This window comes from Peromyscus maniculatus, chromosome 3, assembly GCF_049852395.1.
Source record: "Peromyscus maniculatus bairdii isolate BWxNUB_F1_BW_parent chromosome 3, HU_Pman_BW_mat_3.1, whole genome shotgun sequence".
In the NCBI taxonomy this organism is placed as follows: domain Eukaryota; kingdom Metazoa; phylum Chordata; class Mammalia; order Rodentia; family Cricetidae; genus Peromyscus; species Peromyscus maniculatus.
In genome coordinates, this window is record NC_134854.1 from 141,018,438 (window position 1) to 141,033,124 (window position 14,687).

A 14,687-nucleotide genomic window follows, 5' to 3' on the forward strand; every position below is an offset into this window, starting at 1 on the left:
GTGGCTAGGACAACGAGTTCCAGGTGGATGTAATGGGAAGTGGCCTTTTATATTTGCCAGAACTTGATACTGCATAGTCCTGTATTATCAGGACATTTCTGATAATACAGGACTATGATTTCTATTTCTTCCTATGATTATTAATATTATAGGACAATTTTAAAAACATATATTAATTGCAAAGATACATTTTAAAATAGACACAATCCCATACTGCAGAGACCACTGATAATTGCCATGCAGACTACAAAGCAATCAAGGTTGCTTTTACCTACAGTAGGTAGAAACTGACTTGGAGTCAGTTTAATACCAAGAATTAAACCACGGCCTCTCTCTCGTTTATTAGTAGTGGACATCGATAGTTACAAAGTCAGGCCCATCCATGGGTATAGAACAGTTCTCTGCCAGCTCTTTTAAAGGTGGCTGCTACTGCACAGAGCCATTCTGGAGAGTTACATGGATTTTGGGTTGTGGCGGGGATGGGAGTAATTACTATCCAGGGAAAGTATTTAAAGATAATTGTACATCTACTCTTCAAATGTAGTTTTGCTTGACAGCTGGTTTCCTGGCAACACGTCCTACTATATAATAAATGAATAGTTTATTAGAATGTGTAAATTTATTTGTGTGTTTACATATGCACAGAGGATATAGAAATTAAATGATAAAATAGGGAGGAGAAATTTGCCTGCTGTTCATGTTCTCTTTGCATTAGCTGGAAGTCATTTACTCTAGAAATACAGAGGCAGGAGCGAGAAGGATGGAAGTGAACGTGTCTACTGTACCTAACTGTCTGTAGCACTGTGCTCTGCTCCCTCTCCCTTGGCTCATCTTATCTTCACCCCAAGCACGGGGCCTTGACTTTTTTTTAGCAACACAGAATACCCTCCCAACTATGAAGGCTTCCATCTTCTGGTCCTATCTTCTAGGCCCTGCTCATCCTTAGGGCTCAACTCAAACCCCAGCTTCTCTGCAGTGGACGTTCTGCTCGCTCTTCTGGCCCTGGCCTCCCTGCAAAGCCTGTCTACATCACACACTTGGTTTGTGCAGTCAGAAACACTTATGTAAGAGCTGCTATGGACAAGGTAAGATAGCAACAGTTAACAGACCCAGTCCTTCTCAGCACAAAGGCCGGCCAGGGCACAGCAGCAGGCGAACATACGACATGCTGGGGCACTCTGCAATAGTGTCCCTAGGCCACATCTTACGTGGTCATGGGGGTATCCAGAGAGGTTTCCCCTAAGAGAGGACTTCCATTGCCTGCTATTAGCAGTTAACTTTTAATGTTCAGCCCCTGACTCTTTATTGAGATAATCAGATCCACAAGAGGCAGGAACCACGTCTTCTATTTCGTTACCCATAGTATTAAGCACAGTTTGTCTCACACAGTAAGATGCTGGCTTATAGGTTGTGTGAGACATGACAGAGAGACGTGCCCCACGTCCAATTCCCTGAAAAAGGCAAGGCTTAAAAAGCCCTGGCCTCAGGAAGGGGAAAGGACAGTGCTCCTAAACTGCTTCTCTCGGCATGCCCATGCTGACAAGTCCAAGACATGGAAACAGTAGACACCACAGGCTGTCTATTGCTGGAGTAAGTTTCCATCTTCCACAGAACCAGGAACAGACAGCAGAGAAAATCCGCTACATTTAATTCTTTTATGAGTAAGTAGCCTAAAAATGGGATCTAGAGATTGGAGCAGACTTGTGTGCCTAGTTGTTTGGCACAACAGAAATGCAATGACGTGGGAGGCAGTTCTGACTGAAGACTAGGCCTGATGGCCCTCACATTTTGGAACCCCATGAGATTTGCTCTGAATTCTGCATAGTTATGTTAGGAAACACTACAACAGGTCTCTGCATCACTGATGCACAGTGAGTCTCAAATGTAGCCTTTATTTTCCTTTACATGATAACCTGAATTATCAAAAAACCCAAGCATCATCTAATTTGTCTCTTTTTTTTCCCACTGCAAGCTCTATTCAACCATTCTTTCAAAATTAACCATGACTTTGTATCATCCAGTCCTGCACCTAAAATAGGGCAATTTGAAGCTCCAATTCTATTACTGTCATTATTAGATTGTTTCCCAACTGAGAGAACTATTTGGGAAATGTTGATAATTCTGCAAGCGTTTTCAATCCATTACCATCCTTAGCTATTGCCTAACCAGACACCATCAGTGAACTGAAGGATCTAGGTTAGCGAGCTGCTTGTGATATTGCTTAGGACTTCTAGGGTCCCCTTGTCTGGGTGACAGACACTAGCAACATGTGGCCAATCCAAACTAAGATATACAGTAAATATAAGGTACACGCTAAGTTTCAAAAAGTCTTAGTGCAACAAAGAACACAAACCATCTCACTTAAATGTGTTATATTAATTTCAGTTGAAATGATAGTGTTTTCATTACACTGCTCTAAATAAAAATGTTGCATTTCCTTTGGACTTCCTTGACATGGCCACTAGAATAAATTTCAAAGTATGCACAGAAACAGGTTCAGCACACGAGCCAGGACTTGTCCTGCAGGATTGATGAGCCTATTCCTGAGCTGTGACTCTGGGCTTCTTTAAGCCTCAGGGATCTTCTACAGATGTTTTTTAATGACTGTGCCAACCCACTGACAAGAAGCCACTTGTGAATACAAGGTCATTTCTGTGCTTACCTTAAATTGGAAATGCAGAGAGAGAGAGCACCTTTCCCCCAAAGTAAGCAATTAGAGCCCTGTGGCTGGCAGATGCAGCGTGGACAAAATCCCAAGGATCAAAAGACTGTAATTTTTCAAGGACATACCTGACACTGTGGATTACCCAATGCAAAAGGAAGGTTTTAGAGTCTCCTGATAACTCATGAGTGTCCACAAAGTATGGGATCTTCTCCACAAGTCTCCAGATTGTGTTTATTCATTCATTCATCTATGGTTTCCTCATTTGCATGGAGTGAGAATAGAATTTGGGAAATATTTTCACTGTAAAATTTAATCTCTTTACTATTACTATGTGGGGGCTGTGGAACTGTTCAGAGTAACATGTACTTGTCAAATATGACATTTGTTTGAATGTCTGTCAAGTCTACATCTTATCAAGACCAGGTGATCCATCCATCCATCCATCCATCCATCCATCCATCCATCCATCCATCCATCTATATTACTAAATTCTTATTATATACCAGCTACTTCTCCACATGCAGAAGATGAAGAATGAAGATCTAGAGAGGATTCTTTTGTGTTTAGAGCTCTCTTTTATGTAATAAAAGCCAGCACTGGTAGATCTGACCCTGGATTTTTATACTAAGGAGGCCTTGGTTTGAAAGAACAATAGGGGAGAAAGAAGCATGCATTTTCCAGTCCCAGCGGAACATGGGAGAAAGTAGATGTCAGAATTGGACCAGGGTCATGTACCGGAGTCCTCACTTAATCTTCATGCTTGGGTGTTGAATGCCATGAGGTTTGAGGGACTCGCTTAGAAACACCTCAATGTCACAAGGAGAGGCTCAGGGAGCTGGACAGTGATCAGAGAGCTTGGGAGTCAGAGAACAGAAGTGGGGATTTCAAGGCTGGAGGGGTATGGCACAAGGCACATGACATGGCCTGTAGTGGTGGATGTCTAAACTAGATAGACTTGCCATATGTCGGGCTGGCCCATGTATCAGAACTGGCAGGAGTCAAGAGACTCGTGAGAACTCCAGGACCTCTTTCACCAAGCTCTGATTCTGGGATTGTGGAATTCTTCCCAACCTCCTGGGTATCCAGATCCACCTTAGACTGAAGCTGGGGAAAAGGAACTCTGAGCAATTGCACTTGTGATCTCCAGGAACTGCTTAAAACATACTGTTGGCAAACACCTGGCTGAACTAGTTTAGAATTACTCATACTCCTGCTACATATGTGATGAGGCTTGGGAGGCAAGACTATGTTATGAAAAATAAATGGCCAAAATTTTTTGGTGTCCAAGTCTTGTTTGTGGAGTTAAATTTACATTCCCATCCTACATATATAACCAGTTAAGCACTCCGGGAGCTCTCAGAGGCAACCCGTGGGGTAGCTAGATAGGCACTGAGCAGACTCCAGTGTGCAGACAAAGTTCAACAGAGGCAACAGGCCTTTGAGCCAATAGCTAGAGTATGATATGGTAAGTGCTAGGACTATTGTGGGACAAAGCCTGTGGGAGTGGAGGATGATGAGAAGACCATTTTAGTCGTGTTGGGAGTGTGCTGTGCCAAGGGTGCCACAGATGCCATAACCTTTGAGCCAATTGACAAGTCTGATGTTTCCAGACAGAGACATAGATGGTGATTTCTGTGGAGGAAAAGCCCCACAAAAAGTCACAGTGTGCAAGAGAACATAGAAATTTGGGAACCTACAAGGAGTTGCATGTAGATGAAAGTATTTGTGCAGACGTGCAGAAGGTAAAGGCAGAAGCAAGCCACAGGGTGGATATTCTGGAAGCTTCTGATACTGTCTCAAAGCAGTGGCAGAATCTACATTCTGTCTGTAATCCTCAAAGTTGTGAAGTATGCCAAGTAGTAACAAATGTTCGCACATTTATTTTAACTGACTTTATCTTATACAGGAAGTAGACACCACTCAGAGCCTACCCAAAAGAACTCAAGTTTCAACCCTCACAAGAGGAAGCAGTTCTAGCCCCAGAAGGACCCAAGTTGATAGGAATTACCTTGGCCATCTGACACAGTAGCTGGGAATCAAGCGGCAGGGACAGAAGGGGAGAGGGGTCGTTTGCATCTCACTCACCTGAACTTGGACTTGGAGATCCGGTGCCTGAAAGGGTAAAAGGAAATATTAGCAAAGACAACACATTCACTTTTGTCCACACCAAGAGTGTCAAACCATCCCCAAGGAGTTTGGGGTTCCCCAGGACGATATGTGGGCACTGGAAGGATTTGTGGGGTAAGTTATAATGCTACAGAGAAAGAACATTTTGTGTATTTGAATGTGGCTGGCCCAGCTGACATCTACAAATCCAATATCTTCTAAGCGTGGGTGATCCTTTGCTGGAGAGCAGAGCACACAGTCCTGAGAGGATCAGTATCTGCCCACAGACTCCATGAAGGGCTAAGCACAACACCCCTTGAGGAAAGCCATGGAAAATGGAAAGTCTCTCCTGCAGACAGAAGGACCCCACCAACAGAAAACTCTCCGTGCTGACCTCACTGTGGTCTGCCTGGATCAATACCAGAGCTGGGAAGCACATGAAGTCACATGAGTCAGCTGGAAACGGGAAGGCCATCACTTCCCTAGCTCAGAGCTGCTCACTAGATATAAACACATAGCCTCAGCCTCTAAAGAGACATTATATGTGCTGAAGTCAGGTGTGGCCTCAGAGGTCTATGGCAACTTTGGGCGGAAGCACAGGTAGGGTGTCCTGACGATAGCTGCCTTGAAGGATCGTCACATGGGAAGGATCCCGAAAGATAGCGCCTTCAAGGGAGGCTGTGAGACTGTCCAGTTCATCTAGGACAGATTCCAGGAAAGTTACATGGAGCTGGGAGGTGGAGAGAGGTCAAGAGAGAGGCTTGTTAATGAGAAGTAGAGAAAAGTGAGGGAGGAGGGAGGAAGGGGGAAGAGAGAAAGCAGGAAAGAGGGAAGAGAAAGGAGAGGGGGAAGGAGGATGTAAGCAATTGAGACGAAACATTTTGGAAAAACCCCAAACATTAGAAGGCACATGCCAGCTTAGCTTTGATGCTAAGGGAAAGGTGAACACAGGCAAAGTAACGGGTGGAGTGAGACTGCTCAATTGGCCACAAGCAGGACCTGCAAAATGACAGCACCAGGGCGGGCGGGCAAATCTCAGAAAGCTCCACCCTTAGACGAAGAACTACAGGCAACCAAGCGCTGCTAAGAGAGGGTGAATCTGTCTTCTCCAGGGACGAGGTCCCTGACAGGTTGTCCGATCTCAAGAGGTCAGCTCTAAACACATCGCACATGAGCAACACTAAATGGACTCCGCGAGTTATATATTTATAAATATACACCAGCTATAATCGAAGAGAACAAGGCCATAAAATTGGGAGTAGGGGGCTAGGGGAGGTGTTGAGAGGGGAGAGGAAGGAGTGGGAATGATGTACACACCGTACTCATGTAGGACATTTTAAAAACGGCCACAAAGACTAGAATTCAAATGAGGAGTGGCAATGATCAGAGACCCTTGGAGGGATGTTGGGAGGTGACTGCTTGACGCTATCTTGTCCCAGTCAGTCAAAAAGCAAGCTATGTCACGTAACAAGAAAACATCAACCCTTCCTGATATTTTTTATTAAAAAAAAAAATAAAGCAGAAGATGTGGCAGGTGGCAAAGTCATCGTGCATGAGATAATTATATCTCCAGGGCACTGAGAAGCTGAGCCAAGTGCCTTGATTGCTCTGAACTGGTAGCTAACAACCCTTTCCACCCCCAAGACTGCCTGCTAGGCTGCAGGGTTTAATCACACGTTAACTGAGCATGTGGGAGGGGGACCTAGAGCCCAGGGCAGCGTCGTTCATCTCGAAGCGCCGTTTAATGGGGGGAAAAATGTTTGCTAGCCACTCAGTGGAGACAGGGAGGCAGGTTACTGATATGCTGAGCTCAGGGATCTGTGAGAAGGCCAAGCTGGTTCCAGGCTTTCTTGCAGAGGGTCTCAGTGGTTTCTGGCTCAACTCAGATCCTTTGCCCCCTGCAAGTCTCCCTCTTATTCTCAGTCCAGTTAATTCACAAGCAAAAGTGAGACCTTAGAAACTCCCCCACGAGGAACTTGAGAGTTCTCTTAAGGAAATGAATCTGTGATATGGGATAAGGGGAGATCAGAGCTGAGTGAGTATTTGTCCTCGTTCACAGGTGGCCACTGTTTGGTGTCCTTGTACTCTGGGCCAAATGAAATGGTCCATGAGTCTCCTGCCTATTTGGCTCCAAGTCCTGATGCCTAACCCTGTACACCTCATATGAAGAAGGCTTCTTGTTGCTATCAGGAGCCTGTGAACTTGACTTTAGGTTCTCTGCATCCAAAACATTCCTTGGTTTTTAATACAAGCCCATTTCCTCGGCCCCTCGGCAGCACTTCTCGGTACCTGCACCAAGGAAAGGACTGCTGTCACTTCAGGGGGTCCTAGCAGAGAGACACTTAGAACTTCACAGAAGATTGACGGCTTTGATTCCCTGGCAATCTCTGTGCGCAGGAGCAGTGAGCTACAAGACTTCACAAAATAGAAGGACACTACTGCTCACAGCCCACTGTCTCCTGTCAGTAGCGACAGACTCCATGTTTGGATAGCTGTTCTCACTGTGGAGAAAGGAGCCAGAGCGTACTGAGCACCTTAGCACATCTGCCTTCTACTGATGTTTGAAATCTGTGCAGCCTGTAGAGTCCTGGAAACAGCAGAAGCCTCCAGTGTACCCAAACCCCAGTGGGCATGAGTAACTTGCTCCGAAGTTTCTGGACTTTTCCATCATTCATATTCAAGTGCAACGCCATCCCTACTTCACGTCTCAGGTAGATTTGTTAAGAACAAGGAAATGGAGGAGGTTAATAACTAGCTACACATGAGACCTCCAGAATACACCACTGGGAAGGGACTTATCTATTTATCTATTTATCCCCAGGTGCTCAACTGGACCCCTAGGGCCAACCTAGAAGACCAAGATTTTCCTCCCTGATTTTGACATTCGAAATTAGAGACAAGCCTCAAATCATTTTCCCTGTTAAGCTACTGGCTTTGTATTTATCATTATCTGACAGATAGTTGAACTCCTTGGTAGTTGTTTATACGTTTAGCTTCTTCTTCCTTCTTTGAGTGATAAGTACTGTACACTTACTACCTACTGTGCAAGAGTTTTCCTGAATTGGCCCCATTTTGCCTTCAGCACACTCAGAAAGGTTGCTGACTCAGCTTCTCCGACTCCACAGCTTGATCACCATCCCAGCTGTTAGGACGAGAGGGAGCATATCCTGGAGTTTGCCCAAGCTGAACATGGCTCCAGATACTGGATGCTGAACTCATCTCTGGCCTGAACTTCCTTCCTGGAACCCAGGCTTTGCCTGTAGAGGTCCTCTAGATCACTCTGCCTCTTCCCAGGCTCCCAGGCAAACAATAGAGTTGACTTCTAGTTTTCAGCTTGACCTTCAGTGATGTCCATGTGTCCTTTGACATAAGGCAGATTGTCACTCGGCCTTGAGCTGGGTCTCTGTGGCTAATCCCAACCAGATTCACATAATTGTTGTTTTTTAGTGTTTTTAGGCTATAAAAAGTACCAAAAGTACATTTAAAAGGTGCCAAATGTACAAGGACAGTGTCAGTCTCCAGAATGTCCACGGCTGCAGATCTAGTGGTCCCTTGGTGGTCTTCCCATTTGTATCTTCCAGGTTATCCTTCAAGTTTCTACAATACCCAGCCTTCACCCCGTGAAAGATGACGGATCTTAGAACGGTTCCTATCACTGACCAGTGTTCTCCTGACTCCACATTCTCTACAGAGCCACAGGCCCTGAGAGCTAAAAGGAATCCTTCATGTCACATGGGTCTCTGCTATGCAATTCCTCAAGCTGTAGAATCTTAGTCATTTGTGATTTCACATGGAGCCAAATGTGCCAAGGAGGTGGAAGAAGTGCCCCTTTAAGCAGCCCTGGAAGGCAGTGTCTAGCCTTGGTTTCTGTTGGAATCAGTGGTCCATCCTGTCCCTTTCTTGGGAGAAAGGAACTGTACCTTAGAAAGGGTGCTTGCTTCAAGTCTGATGTCAGCTCCCTTTCATTTTCCCAGGCAGAGGAAATCTACTTCCTGTGCTCAATTCCTTTGCAGTTTCTTCAGCTTCTGGGTTTTCACCAGCTTCTCAGTGCCTTGAAGACCACCCCACGGCAGTGAAAATCACCCCTTTATTCCTGTGCCAGCTCCTCCCCTCCCTGTCCCATTTTTCTCCCTCCTTTGCATAGCCTCAGTGTTCTGGGGGGTGCCCTGCACTGGCACATTTCCACCTTTCCTGAGACTGGTTCCCAGAGTCACTGTACCCCCAAACCCCTTAGAGTAGAGAGCTCCGGGACACCCTGACGATTGGCCCATTCTTTCTGTCCCCACAATACAGCTCTACTTGGGGCCACCATCATCCCATACATGAGCAGCCATGGTGGCTGCTTCATTAGTCTGTCACCCTCTTTCCTAATTGTTCCTCACGTCAAAACGATCTTTTGAGAGTACAAGACTGATGGAACTGACCTGCCCCCCCCGCCAGCTCTGTGTTCTTAAAACCCTTCAGGAACTTCTCACACTCTCATAACACAGACCAGGCTCCTTAAGGAGCCTACCAGTTCTTGCCCTGCGCCTGAACCACCGTCCCTCACACACATGCTGGCCCCTGCACTTAGTATTTCTATTCATTCTTAGTTTTCAGCTTAAATTTTAATCCTTCAGTGAATTTTTCTAACCTGTCAATCCAAACCAGGACTCTCCGCAATTGAGGACACATTACATTTACTTAGGCATCACAACACCCCAGTTTCTAGGGCCTCTTCCACACTAGGTGGTCAGCTCCATGGAGTCAGTCACTTTTCTGGATGACTACTATCTTTATCACCCAGCATAGGCTGTGACCACCATTAAGGCTCCCACAGAGAGGGTTTTCCTGACATCTCCCTCCCACATCTCTCAGTGGAACTGTCTGTCTGCTTCTTTCTATTCTGTGTGTCAGTTTCCCCAAAGTTTGGTCCTTGTCTCCTGCTTCCTACACCTATCTGAATGAACTCTGTCCTATGACCTTATCAATGGCCTCAAATGCCAGTCTCCATCGCTGTTCAGAACTGAACCTCAGAACTTCTCACCATGCCATCCACACAGCACCTGCGTATCTTTTAGGCTGGACCCCCCCCTCTAATTTTGCTTCAGCCTTGTTATCAATTTATCTTATCACATTTTGGTGAGTCTTTCCTTTATCTCTTTTTCTGTCACTGCATTGCCTCACACTGCAATCTTTTTTTCTACACCCCTCTGCCACCCACGTGACATCTTTACCCCAAGACTTTTAGCTCAAAGCTCATAAAACTATGATCTCTCATTCTGCCCTCAGCCTGCTTCTCTTCTCAAGCTGATCCACTGACAGCAACAGCGGCAATCTTAGCCCATCTGTGTTGTAGGGAGATGCACAAAGATAGCAGTTGATGAAGTGTATATTCTAATTCTGGTGCCATAACTATCTTTTGTATAAAGTGTAGATGTGTATCACCCTGGGTATGTGTAGGAATGAGAGCAACCATTTCTGCATAACTCAAAAGCAGAGCCCATCCTCCTAGGAGGTGACAGATAGAGCAGCGATGCCCATTTCCCTCCACAGGGGATAATCAGGTTTGCTTTCCAGTCTAGCATCATGGACTCCAAAATGTACTGCTAAGTGAGTTCCTGGTGCCAGCTCCCTGGCCCCTCCTGGTTTATACCTTGGGCCATGCCCCAAAGCCAGCATTATAATAACCTTGATAATCTTTTCTCCAAACTCCCCATCCTTGATGTCAAGCAAGGAGAAAAGCCTGGAACTTATAGGCTAGAAGGATGCCATATGCTGCCCCTATCATTGCTATCTGGGGCCACCTCTAGAAACTCAAGTGCTTATTTTGTAGACTTCCAAAAGAGGAAAGAAGAAAGGCTGGGAGGACTGCTTACAAATGTAATTAGCACCATATTTTAACAACACTTTGACAATAATTGCTTCTCAACAATGTTGAGAAATCTGCAGTGCAGACTCCCTGGTGCCACTGTCAGAGTGAGTGATGCCACAGCCCTGTGGACCCTGGAACCTGGCTGCACAGCTCCCCAGCCTTGCTCACCTCCCTCTTTTGGCTCACACACAGGCACACTCAGACTGGCCTGCAGCTACTGTCGTGAGAAGGCTGGGTCTGCATGGCAGTGAGTCATGCTACAGGGGAAAGTGCTGTTCTACCCCAGGAGCATTTGGAGACACATTTTATTTGGGCTAATCCTACTCAGACCTTCCTGTTTGCGGTTCCTTCCAGTGGTCAAGACAAGGCCATAGGAAGAGCGGTCATCGCCTCCCAAAGTGAAGCCTGGGTGTGGCTACCTAGTGGCATACCCCTTTATCTCCCAGGCTTTGCTTTTGTGACGCTCGTAATCAAATTGGTTTTGTCAATTTTAGTAATCAAACCATTTTCCCCTTCATTTAGGGAGTGAGGGTCATTGACATGGATGATTTGACCCTGTGTTCAAGACTGTGGCAATCCATATGTGAACCGCTCCCATGGACAACAGCTCTTGCTCTCTCACATCTGGCTAAGTCCCAGGTCAAAGTCCCTGGGAGCCGGGAACTGCAAGGAAGCCTTAGCTCCTAAGAAGGACTGCTGCCTCCTAGGCTAAGGACATTCCCGGTAGTATGCCAGGCACTGGCTCGCCATCATCAGAAGGGCTGCTCAGAGCTGCACAGGACCACAGGATCATCCCCGACAGTGTAGTTCCTTAGCTGGTGATTTTCTATAAGGCCATGTTTGTCAGAATGGAAAAGGTGACCATGTAGCAGCAGGGACCTTGACCTAATAGCTCTTATGAAAAAAAAAATGAAAGGGAATAAGAAAAACCAGACATCAGAGAACCCCTACTTCTGTATTTCTCTGAAAAGGTCCAATATCTGAGTTTGGTGGCCCTCCCAGAAATGCCAAAGATGGGCTTTATGCCCACTACGATGTATGGGGCCATACTTCACCCAGGCCTCTTTTCTCTCCACCCAGGGCACAGGTTGTCACCCAAGGTTCTGATTCTGCCCCTGGAGTGAGGAGCCATCCTACCTGACTCCCTGAGCCAGTTTCCCAGGCCATCCCCCAGGAAGAACTCAGTGCTAAGTTTGCTATGGGTACTCACGCAAGCCTGGCTCCACAGTTTTCGCCCTCGATGTCACCTCCAGCCACATTTTCAGTGTTGACAGACTCTGTCTCACTTGTGGGCATGCTCACTGTGAGTGAAGGGGGGGCGTGGAAGGCATTGAGGGTAGGGAGAGAAAGGGAGAAGAAGAGCGTTAGTGTATGACATACCATCCTAGCCCAGAGCTGGCTGGGCACCACCTGCTGGCCTGTCTGTGGGGGCCTGGCCCTGGCACTGTCCTCATCAGGCTGGGCAAGCCAGCTGCCAGGACACTGCAGATGAGTGGGAATGTAGGAGGGACTCTGGTGATGAGACCATTTACCTTACAGGACACATCTGGGCAAGAACAATGGTCGCATCCTCCTTGGGCCCTCAACTTTGTAGCCTCTGAAAGGCGGTGGAGTTTTCCATTTGCATCCTCAACTGACCACAGGGAGAGCAGCTCTTAAAACAGGACTCTGCCGCCTTCTTCCTTTCTTTCCCCTACCAGCTCCAACCCAAGACGGGAGTCTAGCTTGTTTGCAGAAAGGGCACTTCTGCTACTCAAGCAAATTTCCTGATGGGTTTGGGGACATTGTTTTTTTTCCTGCAGTGCACTGTGTCATAAAGCAATGACACTTAGGACCACACCTGAGGCGGTGGTCTTGAGGTAGCTGGCCACTGTCAGACTCACATGTTTGGCCTCACACAACATGGCACACGCAAAGAATGGAAGCGTCTAATTGAGAGATCCACAAATTAGGCTTAAATGTGGGCCAAAGAGAACCTGCAGGGATACCATCTCTCTTCTTAGAAGTCCTGGACCCCCATCTAAACAGAGATACTAGCTATCTGATTGTCCCAGAGCCAATCTGCCCAAAGCAATGGCCAGCATCTTACACTAAGGCAGCAGCAGCCTAGGAAGGAGTTTTCCAGCTTAGACCCAGCATGGTGGCTTAGGTCATTTATTTTAGTATTATTTTTTTCTATGAAATTAGAGTTTAGCTCAAAGAGTTCTTCAGAACTGCCATCATCCTTTTAATGTAATATGAATCCATCCATCCATATATATACACACTATATATATGAGATATATATATATATATATATATTTACTTTAAAAAATAAGATATGGTCTTGATATATTCCAAGCTGGCCTCAAACTTGCAGTCCACCTGCCTTAGCCTCCTGAGTGCTGGCCTTAGTGGTATACACCACAACTCCCAGGGAGCTCCTTGGTTTTACCAGTCCTTCTTTAGAGCAATGTGGACTGGCACTCCTTCCAGAATAAACCTCATCTGGTAAGAACTCACTAGCCCTCAGCAGCCACAGTGTCTAAACTACTGAGACTGTGACAGGAGTGACAAGTCTCCATGGACTACCACAGCCCAGGGGAGACATTCCCTGGTCACATGGTCACGTTGATAGAGATGGACTTTCCCAAGTGTCTTTTCTTCTGGTTTAAGACAAGTCAGGTGGATGAAAAGTTTCATTTCAAACACGGAAGACACAAACAGAGAACCCATGACTTACTATGTTTTGACTGTCACATGGAATAGTTCTCTTTGACTTAGGATTCTGCCTCAAAAATGTTGAGAAAAAAGAATCCAGGCACCATCTCACAGATATTAAGGGCTGGAGGAAACTGGAAAATTTACCCAGCTCTAGCATGTTTCCCTTATGTCACAGGAAGGGGAAGTGAGGCTGAGAGGCTGGGTATGAAGGTCAAAGTCCATGGTGCACCTAGAAAGGACTAGTGATTGAGTACTGTCCCTGCTCCATGCTCACCTTGACTACTCCAGTGTTGACCAAGTCTCTACTCTACATCTAGGGTAAGTCAACGACTGGGAGGCTGAGCCAGGCTCTGGACACACCACAGGTTGGCATAGAATATTCCAGCAACGTTGTTCAGATTTATAGCGCTGACATTCACATCGCAGCCTAAGGTCTTTGGATGGGACTAGTCATTGGAGGTGACTTAGCACTGGGAACTAGGCATAGGGGCCTTCGGAGGTTTCCACGGGCTGTGGACAATCCACATTAAATAAGAAGCTGTAAAAGTGAGGAGCATTTGGCCTTTCAGTTAGTTTATCTTTAGCCACTCTGGACTCAGGCCCCTTTAACTCTCGGAGGTCTGCGTCCCATGTAGAAAGCCTCCTGACTTTGTGATACTTGGCTCTCAGAGAACCCCTTGTATGTGAGTATGATAGTGTGAGTGTAGTAGTGCTAGGCTTGAAAAGACACCAAAATTAGGAAGAAGTTGCTTGGGCCTTAGGAGTAAGCATATCCTCTACAGTCAAGGTCCTTCCAGCAGCAGGGCTCATTTTGCATTTACAGCGACTGGATGTGGCTGTCACTATCCAAAGGAACGACTCCATCTTCTATCACGGAACAGTTGTTGTTGGTTGTCAAGCTCGCTGACTTGATCCAGTGGAAGAGAGGAGGGTCAGCGGTCTTCCCCTCGCAAACACACACACACACACACACACACACACACACACACACACACACACACACACAAACACATTTCAACAGAAGAGCGCTGGTGCACGCCCACACAAACACACAGGCGCATGTACCCCAGACATCAAGAGCAACATTCTCCCATGCAATCTGTATGGACCAACACACATTTACACACGGTGAGCACAGGAGACATTACCATGGGTTTCTGTAGAGTGACTAAACCAAGCAAACTTCCCTTTCTTCTGATCAAGCAAGCCCGCCGCTGCGCCTCCTTTCACAGACAAGATGGCCAGTGTCAAGGTCAGGGACAAGACATCAACAGAGAACATGCAATCAGCACGGGCAAAAGAAATAACCGACTTCTTACATGAACAATTTTATCTCCAAAAATTAATAAAACAATGAAA

General features: G+C 46.3%; 1 protein-coding gene across 45 annotated transcripts in view; it reads right to left on the minus strand.

Moving 5' to 3' along the window:
- Cacna1c (calcium voltage-gated channel subunit alpha1 C) overlaps window positions 1-14,687 on the minus strand; it is a 658,960-nt gene that overhangs the window by 118,075 nt on the left and 526,198 nt on the right. For 25 of the 45 annotated variants that reach the window (XM_076567723.1, XM_076567725.1, XM_076567727.1 and 22 more), the window contains exons 10-12: window positions 14,477-14,551; window positions 11,836-11,926; window positions 4,751-4,777 (exon numbers count right to left, since the gene is read on the minus strand). In XM_076567723.1, coding sequence (XP_076423838.1) covers window positions 4,751-4,777; window positions 11,836-11,926; window positions 14,477-14,551 — 193 coding nt within the window. The remainder of the gene's footprint in view (window positions 1-4,750; window positions 4,778-11,835; window positions 11,927-14,476; window positions 14,552-14,687) is intronic. The other 20 variants (XM_076567731.1, XM_076567768.1, XM_076567730.1 and 17 more) reach the window with 1 other exon arrangement.